Genomic DNA, 21,599 nt, shown 5'->3' on the forward strand with positions numbered 1-21,599 from the left:
ATACAAAATAAAGAAGTAAAAACACACACACACACACACACACACACACACACACACACACACACACACACACACACACACACACACACACACACACACACACACACACACACACACACACACACACACACACACACACACACACACACACACACACACACACACACACACCGTGTGACAGTGACAGATGTTAACCACAGGAGGGCAGTGCTGTAAAGGGCTGTGTAGCAAATCAGCTGCATCCTTTGGATAACACAGGGAAAATCCAGATTCCAGTGTATGCATACCTGTGTGTGTGTGTGTGTGTGTGTGTGTGTGTGTGCTAATTCTGTCATATTTACAAAGATCAGTATTGCAGATATGTTGATTAATGTCACTGTCATCTCTTGACCTCCCTGTCACATTTCAGGTAAGGGTTAGCTTTATCTATATGTAGCTGGTGCTAGCTCGTCGCACTCAGATACACACGCAGGCCTGACCTCCTCTGATTTCTCACTCTGATAACCATCACATGACGCTAACTGATTAAATCCACGGCGTTTCCATGAGCGTGTTCTATACAGAAGGGGCGGAGTTTATAAAAAATGATCAGTTAAGGCAACAATCTCTAACATTTTTTCATCTCAAAACAGTCGTTTCAAAGGTTGATTTAACAGCACAATAACTTATAACAGGGAGAATGGCGTCTCTCTCGTGTCCACAGAGTGCCACGGTCGCCTGTTTTCAGCACTATGTAACTTTAGCAAGTGGCCGAGGTCATCTCATGAGAAGTGCGTACGTCTTTACAGCACTAGTTCACACAGCAGCCTTCAGCTACAAAGCAGCCCGTTAGCCCATCTCTGTACTGTTTGATACAACGGATGGTAACACAGACTCAGGTATAATCACATGATAGTATGTATCACATGTATAGTATGTTTTAGCATCATTCAAACTCCTCGTCTGTCTAATCTAACAATGAGCACGATCAACGGGAGAACTGTTTGATGACCTGTGAGATTATAAAGAGTTCAACCTGACCAGGTCTGCTGAAATCTCCGTCCAGCCGATAGGGGCCCAAATCCTCCCCCCATGAAGGCTGAGGAGGAAGTCATCAAATGTCGCTCTCTTATCACAAACATCCTCCATGACCCGTAACCTGACCGCTCAAGTTTTAGGTTACAACCTGTTCTCTTCCTCAGTTTGGAGAGATTTGAAAAGTAAATGATAACATCTCCAGGTATCGAGTGACTCTGTGAACGAGCTCATAAAGAGCGTCACAAGTTTACAAGACAACAAAGATCTTAATCTCTGGAGAAAGTGCGTGCAATGCTTGAATGTTGTTTGTCGCTGTCGATGGCTTGAAGATTTCTAAGCAGATAAAAGAGAACAGATCTGAACAGTGTGTGGACCTTCCTAAAATACAAAATAAAGAAGTAAAAACACACACACACACACACACACACACACACACACACACACACACACACACACACACACACACACACACACACACACACACACACACACACACACACACACACACACACACACACACACACACACACACACACACACACACACACACACACCGTGTGACAGTGACAGATGTTAACCACAGGAGGGCAGTGCTGTAAAGGGCTGTGTAGCAAATCAGCTGCATCCTTTAGATAACACAGGGAAAATCCAGATTCCAGTGTATGCATACCTGTGTGTGTGTGTGTGTGTGTGTGTGTGCTAATTCTGTCATATTTACAAAGATCAGTATTGCAGATATGTTGATTAATGTCACTGTCCTTATACATTATATAGACAAATTATTTTTCCGTGCACCTTTCATGTTTGAAACCATAAATATAAAAATGATGTACGTTACCGTCGTAGTTTTTCTAGAGCCAGAAGTGACCATATTTGGAAGAGAGGAGCTGAGGGGAATTCGGGGTGAGCAAATGCTAAAGGCGTTCTCACTCCTATAGGTCGTTTGCTTTGGTCTGAATCATGGACCAGTTTGTCAATCAAAGTCGGTTCGTGTTCTTACTAACACAGTACAAAAACTAAGCGGACAGAGAACCACTTTTTCAAGCAGTTCAGTATGACATTTTAACATGGGGCTCTATGGGGACTGACTCACTGCAGGAGACAGACTCTAGTGGACACTGGAGGAACTGCACTTTTTCACTCAACTGCATTGGCTTAATTTCTCAGCTCCAAAAGTAGCTGCTTGGTTGTTTCCTAGAGTTGACTTGTAGATTTTTGACCATTGCGGTGTGTGCAGATCAAAAGGGGGGCAAGTTTAGCAAATAATTAGTCAACACAAAGGCGCAAATAGATGCACTTGACACAAATTCTGCAAATCAGGTCTTCTGCAAGAGTTGAATTTACTCACCTGATGTTCTCTTCCTGGTATTCTAATATCTTTGCAGAAAAAAATGAGAATATCATTGAATTATCTTGCATGCAAGCTTTTAGTGCAGATGTCATTCATAAATATAAACTATACTTATCAGCCTGCAGAAGCCCTGTGGATTATGTGTGTGTGTGTGTGTGTGTGTGTGTGTGTGTGTGTGTGTGTGTGTGTGTGTGTGTGTGTGTGTGTGTGTGTGTGTGTGTGGCGGTGATTAATATAAGCTTAGATCACAGTAACTCTCTACTTTATATTCAGGGTGATTAATCGTTGTTTTCTACTGTAGAGGTACAGATCTCGTCCTCGCTTCTTCACTTTACTGTCCTGAGTGAAAAATAACTTCCGCCTTTTCATTCATCCATGTTCAGAGGAGAGGGGAGGAGGAGGAGGAGAAGAGGAGTAAAATATCTCAGACATAACTCCATCTGGAGAAGCCGTGCCCGTCTTTCAGGCTCCTCTTTGATTAAAATTTCAGAGCAGGCTGATTAATGTCGCACCATCTGGACAGGAGCCGGAGAGTGATTTCACAACTCAGAAAGTTCTCTAACTTAATTTCAAAGGTGTTAAATCACACAGCTTGATTATTCCACCACTTGAACAGGAAGCGTTTAGTCAAAGAGTTGCACATGCTGCTGCATTCAGCAAAGAAAGCGATTTATTAATGTGAACTGAAAGGGTTCAGTACAGTTTTTTAAGTAATGCTGCACTTCTTTACTGAGATCCACCTGCAAGATTTAAGTTAATCTGTCCGCCCAAATAATGTACTTAGAATTGAGTTATTAAAACTGAAGTGTTGCAGTTATCAAAAGGTGACTACATATAAAGTTGATGTTTCATGTGTGGCCTTGACATGAAATGCATCGTAAAGGTACAGTTAAAATTCATTTGTCAGACATTTCTATCCAAAGTGATGAACATCAGAGAGTAAGAACAACACAAGCAAAGAGAGAGAGAGAGGAGGAAACAACGGCAGGAAGTGCAAAAAAACAGCTTTAAGTCTGATCGGAAACACAGGTGCTGACAGGAAGTGACCAGAGGTGCTGACAGAAAGTGACCAGAGGCAGAGCACAACATCGACAGTAGCTGAGAGCTCTAATCAGCATCAAAGCCATCGTTAATATCGTCATCATCATCAAGGTCGTAGGTCGTATTGAACTCAAGACCACATTAACGGAGACCAAGACATTCCTGAGACCAGAGTGCTCAGAGACCGAGGCAAGACCCAAGACATTTAGGGATCAAGACCGAGTCACAACCAAGACCATAAATGTCTCTGAAAAATCATCATCTTGTGTGCATGGGGCGTGTTCCTCATTTAGACTGTAACACAGGGAAGGTTGCCGCCGTAACCTGGGGATAAAAATGAATTGAAGTTATTCTTTCTTTTAGAAAGAGGAGTTTTCCTTCTAATCACAGAAATGATGTGAAAAAATAGACGATCAGTGGTGGTCCTGACCGTTTTTGATATAAAATCCAGAGTCCGTCCAGTCTGAGACCGAGACAAGACCGAGTAAACATGCTTTTGATTCCGAGACGAGACCTTCAGAAAGTGGTCTCGAGACCAAGACAGATTTCGAGTACTTAAACACTAGTTGTAGGTGTTCATAAAGAACCAAAGAACCTCCTGCTGAAGAAAAAATGCTGGACCAACTCCATAAAAATTGTGATCACAAAGGCCGAAACACATGTAGAAATGATGCTCAGGAGGGCGCGCAGATGGGGGTTGGGTCACACCCCCCCCTATGTACAGAGGCTGTAGTACTCGAGGCGGGTGACCCGGTTTGGGTCTGACCTGCGGCTCCTTTCTCCCTCCGAATAGTTTAATCTAAATCTGCACCAAAAAGAAGTACAACACTGCATTGATTTGGGCTTTTCGAATTTACAGCACAATTCCCAGAACATGAACGCGTCTCAGGTATCTCTATTAAAACTAACGAGAGCATGATCCTGATTGGACTAAGTGGCGCGTCACAGTGATAAGGATTATCTTCAGAGCAAATGGAGCAGATAAATCAGCAGTGGGTGTGTGGAAGCTGCAAGCCAGCCGTCCTCTCCGCTGACATTTACTGCTGCTCTCCATCACGGCTACAAAAGGCCGTTATAGCAAGAGGCCATCACGGTGACACGAGCCCCGACAAGACGAGCGCCGCCAGAGGTCATTCATTAAAATCAGGCCGTAAAATCAGCAAAAGCCTGGTTATAGCCCTGATGTTAGTTTGACTCGATGTAGTCCTTCAGATAACACGAGGAGCAGCTTCTCTAAACCAATCAGAGTGAAGCAGAGAAAGAGGAGGAGGCAGAGTGGAGGGAGTCGCTCCATCAGACGACAGGAACGACTAATGGACCCTGTCTTTCATTAATGCAGCCTGAGTGTGTGTGTGAGATAAATGACCAGGGCCCAAGCTCCGAGTGGAAACAAGGCCATTACACGCATGAGAACATGTAACCATGTAAGCATGTGTGTGTGTGTGTGTGTGTGTGTATGTGTGTGATTTTTTTACCCACAAACAGCACATAAATAACTCCCGTCCTGACGGTCTTGTGCAACAAAGTAGAAGAAAATAATAATGTGCTTTTTGTGGGAAATTCATTTATTGAACGCTGTGAAGCATTTTACTTTTATTTCTCACACAATAAGTCAAAGAGGCGACGTTGTTTAGTGTTTGTATTACACTAAAGCCGCAACCTCCAGGGTAGAAAAGGAAAAATTAAGCCGATGCTTAAGTGCAAAATTCTGCAGTTCCTCGAGTGTCCACTAGAGGCTGGCTGCAGAAGCACATGAAGTCACAAACACACCCAAGCCTGATTGAGATATGAGACGTCCTTCAACATGGCGGCACGGAAAAACTTTGCGTTCAAGCCAGGATTGAGAAGAAGGAATCATTCATCCACTCGACATTCTGTTGCCTCATTGTAAACATGAGCAAAGCAGGAAGAGAGGAACGGCTGAAGTTTTGACAAACTGAAGCTGTCTTCACACATGAACTCCTGAAAATTTCTAGAACATTTGAGGCTGATTGCCCCTGAAATCTTCCTCATTCTCAGTTGCTCTTTCACATGTGTCCCTCACAGTGGGAGAATGTCCCTTTTGGAGAGGGGGAGGGTGTCCTCAGGATGCAAGACATGACGTGAAAAGGACACGGAAATGTTGGACATAGCAATAGAGTCAGACGCTATGACCTTGACAGTTTTAGCCTCAACTTGACTTCACATGAAAGATTTCCTGGCTGACAGGACAAATCTATGAAAATATGGGGCGAACATTTTGACTGTTTGCGTTCACAAAAGCAGCTGGTCATTGGTGATGATATTTCAGTAAGAAAGTGGAAAACATTCAGAAATCAAAGCTGCAGAAGAAAAAACCGAACAGTTCTTAAATGTCTTTAATCAGCTGTTTCTCTCTCTCTGACAGGGTGTCCCTGAACATGACTGACTGCTGCTCCTGTCACTCCACTCACAGGATTAAATCATGACCCTGTGTGCTCGTCGTCGTCTTTCCCTCCTCCTCCTCTCTCTGCTCTGAAAAGTCTGATCTTCTCTCCTCTGCACCGTCTGTTCCCTCCTCTCTTCCCTCCATCCCCTCTTTTCCGCTTCAAAGAACTTGAAAGCATCGGTTAGTCTGTGAGGCTCTGCTGTGATCTCTGCTCTGAAACAGAGGAGTAACACACCAACCACGTCTGATTAACAGGTGAGGAACGTGTGTGTGTGTGTGTGTGTGAACGTTTAAGAGCTTCAGGTTAATTCGGTTGCTGCAGAGAAACTGTTTGATATCAGACCTGTGTCTCCTTTCCCGCATTCCCCACTCTCTTTCGCTCTCTCCCTGATTCCTGACTCTATCCACTAAAGAAAAGCATAAAAGCCCCAAAATAAACCATAAAAGAAAAGAGTCAGACTAGTTTCTCCTACGCCTTTTTTTACAACGCTGATATCATAAGCCCTTCCCCTTCTTGATTTTGATTGGCCAGTGAGGGAGAGGTGAAATTGTAGTTTCAAAAGTTGAACTGTCTTCACCTGAGTGCGTTGGAAGCACAGCGTTAGAAGACAGCCGACGCTAAGGGCGTTTGAGCGCTCTGAACACGGAGCGTCAGAGCATTCAAACGCTGGTTTCGTATTGAAAACGAGCGCCGCCGGCACCAAAAGCGCCGTCTGCAGACACAGGCCGTCAACAGCAAAGACTCCAAACACCATTTAATAAAACATATACTTTATTTTCTTGGTGCGATGCAGTCATCACACGGGTCACTTCATTTTCATCCCAGAGTCATTCCACAACAAAACTCGATCACAATCAAAACGACCGTCAACAAAATCACAACGAGCAACCGAACAGCAATCTTCAGAGGGTTAAAGGACGACAGAAGCTTCAGGTCCTCACACGGAGCTTAATAAACCTGCACACGGCTCGCCTCTTCTTCTGTGGTTGAAAATGGAGGTCAGATGAACAGTTTATCTCCAAGGAGAAAGAACCTCTTTGTGAAGCATATTCTACTTCTAATGTGGTAACTGTCCCGGTGTTTGCTTTTTGTTTTTCTCTCTGATATACTGAGTGGAATTAAAATGTCGGGATATTCCCTTCATGTGCAACAGAATAGTTTAAACTCCAAGGACCAATTACAAGTGTTTCAGTCTAATATGGGGCAGGTTTGAGGCATATTGCTTAAAAGTGCTAGGGCTGCACAATATATTGTTCAACTACGTCCATTGCCACATCGTAGGACAAACGAACTCAAGCTCATTGTGTGTGTATCGTGACGTTGCAGAAATATCAGGATTTGGATGTTGGAACTAGCTACGTAGCCTAGCGTTCCTTTGTCTCGTTGCTGTGGTCGGTTAAAGGTAAAAACAATTACATCAAGAGAAAGTTTGATATCAGTTTGTTTGAAAACGCTCCTTTGAGATAAAACATTAAAGGAGATCTATTCAGCTGATCCATATTTAAATTCATACATATCATGTTACGATGTTGGCGTAAACCCCGGACGTGGTTTCCTGCTGCTCTGAACGAGACGTTACGAGAACTTGGTGAGACTTGGCAAGAACCTGACGTCAGGTTCTGCCGACGTTTCAGAGCAAAGCTGTAGGACACGCCCACACAGAAAGCTCACTCAAGTGTCCCTGTGACTGCAAATAGAGCTGGCCAATCAGAGGAGAGTAGGCATGTGGGGAGGCGGGTCTTAAAGAGACAGTAGCTAAAATAAAGCGTTTCAGGCAGAGGCTAAAATGAGGGGTTTTACTGACGCCAGTATCAGATAAATGAGGAGGTTTTTGAGCTACACATCTCGCAACAGGTGTCCCAGACTGACATCATTAAGGGAGGAAGTGAGGATAATAGATCTCCTTTAATGGATTGGTTGTGTGGCGTGGGATGGCGTGTTAATTTAAATGTCATAGTTCCTGAATGAACCTCGAAGCACCTTCCCTTCATATTAACAACATTTTCCACAAACTCTCACTGCACTAATATAAATACATGAATAATTCTGTTAGGCAGAGCAGAGGACAGAATAATAAGTGCTTTAAAGTAAATAACTTCACAGGAACAGTAAATAATAAGTCATCAGGTCACAGCTGTCTGACGCAGATGTGCATTTTGAAGTAAAGCTGATGCAGACGGGCGTCCCGGTGGTCCTCGACCAGCCGCTTCCTTCTGCTCGACCCGGAAAGGCTTCTGTGGCCGGACCAGTCTCTTTGGCCCCACCTCTTTACAATCCCCACTGCTCTAACAGGCAGGTCTTCATAGTAACCAGGTACGTGTCATCCAGCAGCCTGGTGGCTGGTCTTTAGTCTCCAGAGGGGCCGGGTCGGGAGGTGCCCTGCTCCCATGATTTCTTGCCCAGGAGGGTGCATCGTCTGGTGGATAGTGGTGGTCGTCTACGCCCCCACTGTCAGTTTCCTCTCCAGCCGGTCTAGCTTGGCCAGATTTTCCTTCAGGAGTTTGGACCCAGGGCTCAGAAGAAGGGCGCGCTGGTAGTACATCCTGGCTGCTGCGTAGTCTCCCTGCAGACAAAAACACAACGATACACACATCATATACGACAGCCCTGTGACATGAACGTTTAACATTTAACCCCATTGATCTTCCTTTCAAGGGAATAAAACGCTCCTCACTCGTACACCCCGGTCAAACATGTTCAGCACTTCACAACCCACACATGGTTGTCACGTAAATACTCAAACAATTTATCTTCCCCACCCTCGCTCGCCTAACACCAGAGTAAACCCATTAGTTGGGGTGCAGACAGCGGTAGCAGCAGGCTTTGGTCCTCCAATGAAGGTGGCCTGGGTTCAAGTCTGACCTGTGGTGTTGCATCACACAACATTGCTAACAGGCTGTTAGGACAATCAGAACCAACAGAATCAAGAAAACATCACAGAAAAAGCTCGACTGTAACGCACAACACAGCAGTATAAAAAAACACTAAATCCAGGGGTTATACCTTTTTTGTAGGTCACTGGATCTCAGATTAGATCAAACAAAATCAAACATTTTCTCTCGCTTTTCTCCGCACAGCAACAAACTTCTGTCTTTAAACGTGAATTTTACATTTTCTACCTTAATGTGCTGAATCCCTCCCATGTTCATCCAGGCCTGGGATTGGTCGGGTTTGAGCTCCACAGCCAGCTTGTAGCTCTGCAAAGGGGAAAAAAAACAACAACAACACAGCAGTCAGCTTAAAGTAGGGGTGAGCCCATATTGACGAGTACTCGACGATTCGTCCGTCAGAGCCTCAGTCGACTGTCAGTCTCTCAGTCGAGTACAAGGACTCTACAACTCGTACTTTAAATCCCTCTCCTGAGTGTGTGCATGAAGAAATCACCCCGACGTATTGATAGAAGCAGCAGATCCATGTTTAGAGAATTTCACTGGCTACAAGAAACAACAAGCAATCGTTCTTAAGCACGGTAACTTTGCCAAGAGTGAGTGCTCCCTTATGCATGAAAATCACTCTTATACATTAAATTATTCTTCAAGCTTCTCTCTGATGACTTCCTGTTACACTAAACGTTTAAAAAAGGACATTCTACATTTTAGTTTTTTTCATGTCCCCATTGAGATAAAGAACAATGACTCCTGCTGTTTCAAGGTCACACGAGCAGAGCAGCTGCTTCTCCTTTTCTCCGTCTGTGTCTCCACGCGAGGCGTTCAAGGACAATATTTGATGTAGGTTACTCTCATGTGGCACACGCTCCCTGAATTTACAAGCAGAAAACAGGCGTAAATAATATTTTAAAATGTTGCTTCAGGTTGAACTCAGCTGTTATCTAGCCGTCTGTGTAAACAGGTTGTCGTGCCCACAGGTGAGCAGTGTTTTCTGCTAGCTTGTTGACTCTGAGTCAGTCTCGAGGCGTGTTTACAGTCGACATGCTCCCTCCTCTGAATCGCTCGTGTGACTCTCACTCTGCACAGGTTTCAAATCCCTCCTGAAGACTCTTTTTACACTTACTTTACTATTCATGGTATTAACTCACTGCAACTGTAGATTTTCATTAAGACATACAAGGGTAATGTTGGGAGCTGTGCAAAAACAGAAACTATCTGAGAATTCGAATGGCTCAAAAAGGAACATCAACACTGTGCAGGATGTCCTTCAAATATATACTGCTGTAACATGTGTGAGGATTTCCTGCTTTGTCAGGTCAAAATCTGAAGACTTCCTGTGACTCGTTTAAAAAAAAAAAAGAAAAAAAAGTTGAACAATCTCTCAGTCTAACTTTGAGCTGATTTATGCTCAGGTGGGATTCTCCGTGTTTCCGGTTCCAGAACAGCTGATTTCTGTTTCTTCAATCAACTCTGAGTCCGTTCACTCAGTGTTCAGAACGTGCACCACGTGCAACACCTGTTGGTTTGACCTGATAACTGCTCTCATATCTGCCAAACCGAGGGGCGTCCAAAAAGGCCGTGTGGGGGGGGTGCCTTAAAACCGCCTACCTTCTCTGGTCCAAACAAATCCAGAGCATTCAGGAGCAGAATCTAAAGTTAGAAGGAGGACATACTGACTGCTGCATTGTTGTCAGAGAAGCCAGCACTTCAACATAGCATGTTTCCTTAATGTCTGATCAGATAGTAAGGTCACTTTATCATTTCACTCACTACTCATCTGATTGGACCTTTAAGTAAAACATAAACGTATCATTAAAAAACTTTTTTCAGTCTCAGGAGTCTAGCTCCTCTTCTCTCACTGATCTGATTTAAACAACACATTCACATCAGCGTCACTCTAAAATCAAAACACTCTGATGAACCAAAATGTCTCCCCTTCTCTTCATCGCACTTCTGTAAATAAAGCCGAGAAGCAACAACAGGATGAATAAACAGTAATGGAAACAGTCTGCAGTGTTAAAAAGCCTCTTATTTATTTAGCTTCGTATCTGCAGGGATTAGGGCAGGAGGTTTGAATCTGTACACTTTCTGCTCTGACACTCAGGAGATGAAAAACAGACCGAAAAGTCAGAAAATAAACCGCTTTAAAAGGCACTTCAAACGCTGCTGCATGTGTTTACGTTTCTCCCTCAGAGATAATAGAAAAGGAGAAACACAGCGTTATCTGTATCAGCTAATAAAGCCGTTTCCCTGCACAAATACGGCGCTCTCTTTTTAAAGCTGCAGTGACCTCAGATGGCGCCCTACGCCCCCTCAAGTCTCGTTTCCACTCTCTCTGGTTTGTTTGATTTTTCGCCTCTCAGGAAGTCAATCAACGCTTCCTTCCCAGGAAAAAAAAAAACTGCCTTCCAGGAACTTTCCCCGTAGATTAAATTGAGGTCATGGGGTCCTCAGACAAGTCACTGAGAGCGTGTTTGAAAGGGAAAGTGAAAGAAAGCAGGATGAGGAGAGAACTGAAGGGATCGCAGTAATGAGCCGGACATGTTTCTGATACGGTCAGAGCAGTGTGCTCTTAATTTATACTTTCATCTGCATTTACAAACACCTTTCGGCTGTGAATGTGAGCCCTGACACTGTGGTAGAAAGTCATATGCGGCTCTAAATTTGTGTCGGGCTCGTGAATGGAACAAATAATCTGGGTTATTCAACTCTACCTTAAATATAGCAGCTTGAGGAGCACACCAGGTATTTTTAAACCAGGCTCCTGTCCCCTTTCTTTTTTTTGTTTTTACAAAGAGCATGGTCCAAAAACCAACCAATGAACAAAAGAGTTTGGGAATTTCTCCCGACTTCTTTATACAGCTGAGAAACCTGCTCCCTGTGGTCTTTAGAAAGAGCTTAATTTAAAAACTGTCAGGCTCACATTGTTATTCTAAGAGTTTGACGACATCACAGAGAGGATCCCTGCAGAGAGAGCGAGAGAGCTTTTTGTTGTGATCATGTTCTTATTTTTGAAGCAGAGACAGCCTTTACATCACCCACTAGTCGCTCAGTCTGCAGGGACTTGGGGGTCGGGAACCAGAGGGTGGCCGGTTCAAGTTCAAGTCCCGGTATGGACTAATGTATGGAAGTTGGTCTGGTGGCTGGAGAGGTGCCAGGTGCCCGAGTATGACCAAGTGACCTTGAGCGAAGCACCAAACCCCCAACAGCCCTGGTGTGCTCCCTGTGTAGCAGCCTCTCACTGACGACCCTCCACTAGTGCGTGTCCACAGGTCGCGTTTGTGCATGTGTGTGTATTGGAGCCTCGTGCGTGAGAAGCTTGTCTCTCAATAACAGAGCGTGAAACCAGAATTTCCCCTCAGCGATTACTCAAATATGCAAAATCAAATCAAATCAAACAACTACGAAGCCATAAGACTCCACTGACAAAAACAAGAGATTTCACTTGACAGAACACAGGAGTTAAGATTCGATATACTTTATACCTCGGGGAAGTTTCCCTTGGACTCCGGGGTGGCTGTGATTTACAAGTCGTACAGAATGTAAAACAGTTTGCAGCAGGCAAGGGAATTGAATTCAGTGCATACACTTGTCCACACATACATATTTACACATGCACATGATGTTGTGGCAGTGTTTTAGTAATGCAGGCGCGGTAAGCCTTCTATTGCATAGGTCCCCTCTGGGTGCTGGTCTAACACTGCCTCTGCTCATTTGTTTGTTTGTTGTGTTTTAACTGGTAAATCCAGGGCCGACATATAATCTGTGAAACTCAATCAATGATAGATGCAAGCTGCGGAAGTACAGTAACTCCTGAGTGCACACGAGGTAAAATAACGGTTTGTCGGTGAAGTCTGGTGGCTTTGACGGAGGTGAAGAAACAGCAGTTTCTGGTGAAACACAAAATCATCATCATCATCAGGGTCTCTCTCTCCGTGCAGTAATGACATCCCTTAACAAAGCTGACGGCTGGAGCAGTTATCAAGACTGAAAAAATAAATCTAAGGTTTCAAATGGATTTTTCTGACTAATTGCCTCCTATTCACTTTGTCGGCTAATCCCACAAATATCCAGAACGATTTGTAAGGAACAGCTCAGTTGTACGTGGATTTTTGAGAAACGGCAAACACGTCCGTGAAATAAATCGCTTTTCACATACAACAACGTTTTGACTGTTATTTTTAGGAACGGCTGTGGCTCAGTGGGAGAGAGAGAGAGAGACAAAGTGGGAGGGAGGGAGTGAGAGAGAGGGGGGAGCGGGGAGAGAGATATTGGTACCTCGAAGGCTCGGTCCAGCTGGTTCATCTCTCTCAGCTGGTTTCCTTTGGAGAAATAAAGCTCGGCTCTCACTGTCAGATCACTGGGATTCTGCTGCAGGGCCCGGTCCAGAGCGTCCAGAGCCTGGCACAGACACACACAGTCATTACACACTTACACACACACACACACACACACACATATATATATAATCAAACATCCCCCCCTTCTCCCGCTGCTACTTTGAACCATGAAGGCCTCTGTGGGGTGGGAGAGAGAGGGAGGGAGGAGGAGAATTGAAAGAAAGGCTGACGGAGATGAAGAGAAAGAAAATGTTTTCATGTCTCTGAGAAAAAGAGCTGCAGACACACAGACGAGAGCGAGAGGAGAGAGAGGGTCGTGTTTGTGATCTTAGAAGAGACTCCGGCAGCAGCATGTATCCCTGCTTCAACCGTGCCCTCCTCCCAGAAACATGAGACCCCCTGACCGAGGAGAAATACTGATGTTTAACTTCGGATCTCTGAGCGTGGCCCAGCAGAGGTAGTCGAGCTCCTTTAAAGGAAATGAAAAGGTCGAAACGTTTTCCCGGACTTCTTCAACAGTACCCGCCAAAAACACTGAAGCTTGGTGATTTATATTATTATTTCAAAATGAAGCTTGATGTCAACACTGAGAGCGTTTACATGAACTTGAGTATCCTGGTTGTGAGCCTAAACGGCCTTAAAGGGACAAAAACTAAAACTTTTAGTGGACGCACTTTGATCTTTAATCACTGGTTGCTTCAAAAAGTGTCCCACAGAGCGCCCCCTTCAGGCCTGGAGTATGTACTTCTGTTGAAAAGGCTGAACTTGCAGTTGTGTCGGGTTTTTGCAATAGTTTGTAACTTTTGAAGCTCGTTGGTGTCATTTGAATGTCAGCGTTCCTGAATATGCCGCTCGTTTCTCTAAATGTGCGTTGTTTCAGCTGCTGCCGAGCCTAAGCACCTAAGGGCCGCCGCATTCAACAGATGCCAGCTGAAGCAATCACGATAGATCACTCTGATTTCCCTTTTAAAGCAAAGACAGCTGGGTCAGAAAGAAAAGGAAAAAGGCGGAGGGGACGGGCAGAAGTGATGGTGGTGAGAGATAAGAGTGGGAGGATGAGCAGCAGCAGCAGCAGCTCGCTAGCAGATTGCTGCAGGTCTGGTTTACGGTGGAGGTGATTTGTTTCCAAGGTAACTGTGGGAGCAGTTTCCTGCTGAGGGTTTATCACTCCTGAGTGTGAATGTCTGAACATAGTGTGTGTTTTCTTACCTGACACTCCAAGGCCATGTGATGCACACACAGAAACACACACATAGAAACAGGATGAGAGAGAGAGTGAAGAAGAGAGAGAGAGAGAGAGAGAGAGAGAGAGAGAGAGAGAGAGAGAGAGAAGGCACTAAATGTATAGAGAGAAACGAGCAGGATGGAGATGTACATTCAGATAAAAATGTGGTAAGAAATGATCAGATAGGGGAAGAAGGAGAGCTGATTAATGTTGAAGAAGGTGGGATCAGTTTAATGGAGTTTAAGGGTAAGAAGGGAATAAGTCAGGGAGGACAACGTGTAGGGTGGAGAGAAAGATGTGAAACAAGGGTAGGATGTTTAAGAGGAGTGGGTTGAAGGGTAGGTAAAATCCTTTTAGTGTCTCAGGTGGAGGGATGAATAGAGAACAAACCAAATGACGTATTTTTGTAGGCCAGAAGTAGCATCGCCATGGGGTCTATTGAGAATTTGATTTTGATATTTTTGCATTGGATTTTGGATCATTGCAGGAAATAAGCTCAGCTTGTCAAAACCGCTGATTAGCTTACATAGATCGTCTGAAGCGTAACGGTAGTGTCGTCAAAATCATCCGACCGTGGTGTAGTTCGCTATAGCGTAACGTTAGCTTTTTACTTCTGTCGGCTGCATTAACGCTTCAAAAATCATAAAAATTGGGTTCATTTGTGAAGATTACCCAGGGCCACGGCCCCTAATTATACATCACGTTAAGCCTTAATATAAAGTAAACAGATGAAGGAGGACATTTAAACATGAGGCTCTATGGGGACTGACTCACTGCAGGAGACAGCCTCTAGTGGAGACTTGGGGAACTGCAATTTTTAGGGCATTTCTGCATTGGCGAAACACACACACACACACGCACACACACACGCACACGCACACACGCACACACACCTCTGTGTAGTTGCCTCTCTTGCTGTAGATCGCAGACAGGAGGCGGTAACATTCGATACAGCTGCCTTCTCTCGATATGATGTCCTGCGTCATCTTCTCTGCCTCTTTGGTACGACCCGCCATGGCTAAAACCTGAGCCTGGAGCAGAAAAATACAGAGTGCGTGAGTGTCAGAGAGTGTGTGTGTGTGTGTGTGTGTGTGTGTGAGAGTGTGAGCTTTCCAGGGTTTGGCAAAATGTTCTAGCGCTGACATATGTCGATTTGGTGAATATCCAGTATGTGGCAGCTCTCCCAAAACCACCCAGATGTCCAATCATGCAATGATTTAGAGTGTGTGTGTGGGTTTGTGTGACTGTGTGTGTGTGTGTGTGCTGACCAGAGCAAGCCAGATGTCGGCACTGTTGGGCTGCAGGGTGGCGGCCTCTCTGTACACCTGCAGGGCCTCCTCGTAGCGGCCCGTGTTGTAGTACAGAGCTCCGAGCGGAGTCAGGATGTCAACTTTCCTCGTCACCTGCAGCGCCCTGCACACAGACGTCACAAACGTGCTGTTCGATGATTGCACTCTTTGAATAAAGTCCATTTTAGATGTTGCACAGTGCTAAACTCCAGGTGTATATTCACATGTTCTTTGTGGCATCCAATAGAGCGTGACAATAAAAACAACATGTTTTGTTTGCTATAGCAGCGTACATGCAGGACCTGCTGCTGCTCGAACACAAAACCACCACATCACATCACCTTCCCATCGCTCACCTTTTGTACCAAGACTCAGCTTCTTTGTTCTCATTGGACGATCTGAGCAGGCGGCCCAGGTTCACCATGGCAACGTAGTGTGCAGGTTTGAGTCTCACGGCATGCTGGTAGTGAGCGGCTGCTAGCTCGCCGTCTCCTGGAGGACGAGAGAGAAAGGAAACGAAACGAAATAAGGAGGGACAGAAGAGGGAAGGAAACAAAGAAAAAGTGGAGGAGGAATCAAAAAAAGGAATATAAGAGGAAGGAGACAGGAAACACGTGCAGGTGAGGGAGAGAGGCAGAGTCAATAAAAGGTTAGAAAAAGGATGTATGAGAAGTTTTCAACCGGTTGCTTCAGGCTTTGACTTCGTTAAGAAAAAGAAAAACGAAATCAAATCAGCTGCCTGCAAAGAAGAAAAACTATCTAAAGGCTTCTGTTAAAATTCATGAAAATATACATTATTTTGTAGGTTATCCTCCAGAATTAACCCTTTGCCGTGTGCAGTATCTCACAACGGTCATTTAACCTTGGGGCTGCCATGACTTCATATCCAGTCATTACAGTAAAAGTTTGTCAATCAAAACTGTCCATGCAAAAAGAAGACTTTTGGTGTCAAAGCGTTCACCCATCAGCCACAGGGGGGCGCAAGAGAGCTGCTAACTCACCCGTATCCACCAGAAACACGCCGTAGTTGTTGTGCAGGTCGGAGCTGTCGGGACAGTTCTCGATACCCTTTAGATACACCTCGTTGGCTTCAGCGAAACGTTTCTGGAGGAGATGATGAGGAAACGGAGAGAACATGAGACAAACTGTCAGACATCCTCCTGTGAGCTGCAGAGATCAACGGTATACAGAGAAAGTGTAGTGGTAGACTGAAAAACTGCCAACAGGCACGAAGAGTTAAATGCCCTGCGTGTGTGTGTGTGTGTGTGTGTGTGTGTGTGTGTGTGTGTGTGTGTGTGTGTGTGTGTGTGTGTGTGTGTGTGTGTGTGTGTGTGTAAAAGGGAGAGTCCTTTGTGTGTGTTTTCTGGATGTTTCACCTGCTCAGCGTAAAGAGACGCCAGGCTGGAGTAAGCATCCGCAAAATGAGGACCGAAGCGTATCGAGTCCCTCAGCAGAGTCTCAGCCTCTTTCTCCTTCCCCTGAGACCTGAAACACACAAAACATCACATGTGAATTCAATTCCAGTGAATTGAATTCCAAAACAACCACTCAAACTCACACTGACACCTATAAATCAGAGTCAACGGTTAACCCAAGAGACATAGTTTGGCCTGAGGGAGAAAGCCGGAGTACCCCGAGAAAACCCAACATGCACAGTAACCATCTTACTGTGAGGGAAGTGTTCACCACTGCACTACCATGCAGCCAATCATGGTCCTACTTAGAGTCAAAGGTAATTAGCTCGGTATGCAAACTCAAATGATAATCTTTACCCAGGTAGAATGCAGATATACACTCTGACTCTGTCATCCAAATATGGTCACTTCTGGTGACAGGAAACTCGTACAGTAACGGCCAGATGCTGAAGGCTTCAAGAGGAGGGTTTGAAAACCAGCGAGCAATGTCACTAAGCGGTGTCATTTAGCGTGTTAGTAGCATGCATGGTCATGTGGCTCAAATGGATTTTTAATCCAGCTGCAGAACTCTCGTCCTGTCGTCAGCAGCCGTATCGTTCTTTTCTTGTAGAGTCTAATTTCATCTGTTTTCAATTTGCTCATGTCCTCAGAACAAATAGAGACGTAAACACAGCGCTGGGTGTTGACTTGCAGCAGCCGATCGATGGCTCAGTTGGTTCTCACAGTTCCGCTGATGACACACAGGCCGTAATAGACCTGAGCAATAATAACAGGCTTCACATCAGCTTTTATTATTGATGTAATTTTCTATTAGATCCGGGGGTATTCAATCCTGTTTGACTACCACAAAACCAACCAAGGAAACACCCAGAGCTGTAAAGAGAGCTGTTCAGAGCACGGCTCCGGTGTCAGGAGTCAGGCCGAGCTGACCGCTTTCATTTAGCCGGCGTGAAAAATGATTCTCATTCAGAGCCTCCAGCCTCTGACTGATGCCTCTACATCAGCTGACCAATCATTTCCATCCGAGTACGGAGGCGGTGTTTCGACATATCTCTCAATTCTGTTTGTCCAAAGAGACACGTCAAGGTTCTGCATCAATAGTGCACCAATCGTTCAAGTTTAATAACGGTTTCTGGACTGAAAGCATGGTGGGAAGTTTAACCACAAATAAAACATACATGATGCCAGGATATTTATTTTCACAGCATAATAAGATTCACATTATTGAGACCAGGTTGAGACTACAGAGGGCATGATGCACGAAAGGATTGTGCAGCTTTTGCGCCCGCCAACGCTGTGCACATGAATTAAAAAAAAGACGCCGTCTAATTCACGAAACCACCAGAGGGTCAAAGTGACTCTGAGCGCCGGCTGAGAAACTGAGAATGTCATGCACCTCGCGGGACACGGCGAAACATGGCAGACACAATCTCTTTTTTTTTAAATAAGATTTCTTTATGTCTTGTAGCCTTTAAATGTACAGGATGCAGGATAGAGTAAGAAACCAGGGAGAGAGAGAGAGAGAGAGAGAGAGAGAGAGAGCAGGGAACGATATGCAGGAAAGTCAGATCCAAACCTGGGCCCTTTTCCTGGAAGACCACAGCCTCTGCAAATGGGAATGCGACCTAACCACTAGGCCATCTGTACCGCAGCAGACTCCGTTTCTATGCTGCTCTTTGCATCCACCCTTTAAGTTCCTCTGCAGAAGCTGTGGAGTCAAACATTGCTGCAGCTCATATTTACACTGACTTTATTGGCAAGTTTTTTTTTTAACCTGAATCTCATTAGCGCTGTATGCTTTGTGAATCCATTCTCAGTGAATCAGGCACAATGTTCAGAACCTGGAGGCTGACAGGCAGTTTCACAGGCTGTGACAAGGTGTCTGGTGTGTGTAGAGAGGGTGTTATAGAGTAGATCAGAGAGAGTTTTCTTTAAATGGTAAATGCTCTCGAGCTTTTATGGCGCCTTTCCACACATTCACACATATTCACATACTGATGGTAGAGGCTGCCATGTAAAGTACACACACATTCATACGCCTCTGACGATGCAGCGGTGAGTAGGCGGCTCGCCCAAAGGAACGTGTGTGTGTGTGTGTGTGTGTGTGTGTGTGTCTTACTTGAGGAGGTTTCCCAGGTTAAACAGCGCTCGGTTATGCTGAGGGTTGGTGTCCAGAGCTTTCCTGTAGTAACTCTCCGCCTCCTCGGGGCTGCGAGTCAGAGTGCCGAGATTGTTCATGGCGCTGGCATGACGGGGGTACAACCTGAGAGGAGGGCGAGCGAGAAGAGACAGGAGAGAGAGAGAGAGAGAGAGAGAGAGAGAAAGAGTTTAGAATGACTTCGGTAGATCTCAAAGTAGGTTTTACATCCTGAAGGAACATGTGTCCTGTTGCAGAAATAAAAAAAAGAAGTTTGCAAACAACTCTAAACCTACAGTGAAGAAAACCCTACAGTTCCCCGCAGATAAAAAAAAAAAGAAAGCATAAAAGATATGAAAGAAAATTATGTTTGGGTTGAGCACATGCAAAGCAAACACTCAAAGGCAGCCATCTTTGGTACCAGTTAGGACCAACTGATAAAAACCTGGCCCACACTGAAAGATTTAGAAAATCTTAACAAGATGGTGAAAATGAGAGCGAGCCCACACGAGGACAAAGAATGAATTTATTGATGATAATGAATTTATTGATGATAATGAATCTATTCCTATAGTGTGAAGAACAATGAAAGCACAGCACACACTCACACTCATTCAGCTACAACCAGAGTCCTGACTCTGAACTCTGAACTCTGGAAATCTCACTAAATCTCTCGCTGTCAGACGGGACTTTAGAGGAAACAAACGTGGTAGATGTCGGTCAGGAAAATAATTGGGAGTTTCATAAACTTCTTTTCACTGGACAAAAGAAAAAAAACTATAAAGTGAGTCAGGACTGTGTGAACGTGTTCTTCTGTACATGTTAAGAGCCCGGGCTGGAGGTGAGTGAAAATGAATTCCCTGTGGTTGTTGTGCTTCCCTCTTCAGGCAGCTCGCTTCCCAGCCGTCTAACGTAGTTTGGGTAAATCCACAAAAAGTGTGCTCGGCTGTCCTCTGAGCGTGGAAACTCCTGCACATCGCATCGCTGCAATACCTGTCCTGTCCTGTATGTTGCGGATGTATTCGCTTTCTCTCACGACAGACGGTGTTTCTGTACTTTTTGGATCACTGAGGTAACGGGAGGTTGAATCGAACATTTTCACAACTCTGCTCTAAACACAACTCACACCCAAGCTCGGCGCTACACCGGCCCCATCAAAAATCTGACTAGCCCCCATAGCACCTGATCCCCCTCAGCACCGGGAGAAAAAAGAATCCTGGCGCCGTCCCTGCAGTCACACTACGGGAAAATCTGGCGAGATAAACCCACCAAATCAGGAGCCCAAAGTTAGCTGAAGATAAAAGAGTCTTAGTAGATTTTTGTACCAAAAGAAATACTTCTCACTTTAACCTGAAGAATGAATCCCTCAATAAGTTTTTTTTTGCCGTTTTAGGGCGTCCTATAAGCACACAACAACGCCATTTCTTCACCACTAAGTAGACGCAGTGACACTGTTGGTAAATATTTGCTCATTGACGCGTCCAGCTGTGAGGAAACATCGTGAACTCATCTGCTGCCGACCAGCTGAACATCAGTCACAATGCATTCATCTGAAGGAGCGCTAACGGCCGCGCACTTCCAGAGGGAGACGTACCGTAGCGTGCTCCTGATTGGACTAAGTGGCGGGTCACAGTGATGAGGATTATGTGCAGCGCAAAATGGAGCAGATAAATCAGCAGGGAGAGTGTGAAAAGCTGCAGCCAGCCGCCTCTCTCCGCTGACATTTACTGCTGCTCTCCATCACGACCGGCGTGTGGTTCAAACACACTTTAATGGTTAGAGACCATCATGGTGACAGACGCTCCTCTCTGTTTCCGTGGTAACTCTCTTCACGTGTTTGGTGGTTTTAGAGGCAGAAAAAGAAAGCAGCTGTGGAAACGCCGGGACTTATTCACTACATAGCGAGACCTCTTTTTAAAACTTTAAATCAATAATATTTCTCAAGTAGTTTTCTGTTTTTGCATGGTCGCTCCAGAGCGCTCAGGTCTTGCATGTTCCTCGGGATTGCTGGTGGGGACGGCCTGCTGCTATGGACCTCCTCCCCCCCCCCCCCATTCTGTGTCAGAAGCCCAGGAGGCCTCGTCCCGGGAGCAGAGGAGCTCCCCCAACCTTCAGCGAGGTTATCTGACACTACTACCACCCGACGTCCCTTACGCCACCGTATTATTATTATTATTCTTCTATACTTAAAATCAAGCTGCTTAATCCAACAAAAGGCGGAGAAGGATGGGGTGAAACATCTCTCCAGTGACAGGAACGAGTAATGGACCCTCTTTGGATTACTGCAGCCCGAGTGTGTGACGGATGAGCGGAGCACAGAGAGTCGGAGCTCTAACAAGAACATGCTCCTGAACGTGTGTGGACCGTGTTCTTTATAACCAGTAACCACATGAATCTGATGGAATATTAATGACAGGTTTGTTGATGGTAGAAACTACAATCCAGCTGTTGCTTTGCAGCTGAGGGTGTCTTAGTGTCTCTGATGCTG

The 21,599-nt window shown here is 45.1% G+C and overlaps 1 protein-coding gene across 1 annotated transcript in view; it reads right to left on the reverse strand.

Moving 5' to 3' along the window:
* Positions 1–6,570: 6,570 nt before the first annotated feature.
* tmtc1 (transmembrane O-mannosyltransferase targeting cadherins 1) overlaps positions 6,571–21,599 on the reverse strand; it is an 85,280-nt gene continuing 70,251 nt past the window's right edge. The window contains exons 11-19 of the mRNA XM_065951182.1: positions 19,094–19,237; positions 16,936–17,044; positions 16,561–16,663; positions 15,916–16,051; positions 15,539–15,683; positions 15,164–15,301; positions 12,984–13,106; positions 8,937–9,014; positions 6,571–8,380 (exon numbers count right to left, since the gene is read on the reverse strand). Coding sequence (XP_065807254.1) covers positions 8,255–8,380; positions 8,937–9,014; positions 12,984–13,106; positions 15,164–15,301; positions 15,539–15,683; positions 15,916–16,051; positions 16,561–16,663; positions 16,936–17,044; positions 19,094–19,237 — 1,102 coding nt within the window. The 3' untranslated portion in view covers positions 6,571–8,254. The remainder of the gene's footprint in view (positions 8,381–8,936; positions 9,015–12,983; positions 13,107–15,163; positions 15,302–15,538; positions 15,684–15,915; positions 16,052–16,560; positions 16,664–16,935; positions 17,045–19,093; positions 19,238–21,599) is intronic.

Source organism: Labrus bergylta, chromosome 23 (genome assembly GCF_963930695.1).
Source record: "Labrus bergylta chromosome 23, fLabBer1.1, whole genome shotgun sequence".
In the NCBI taxonomy this organism is placed as follows: domain Eukaryota; kingdom Metazoa; phylum Chordata; class Actinopteri; order Labriformes; family Labridae; genus Labrus; species Labrus bergylta.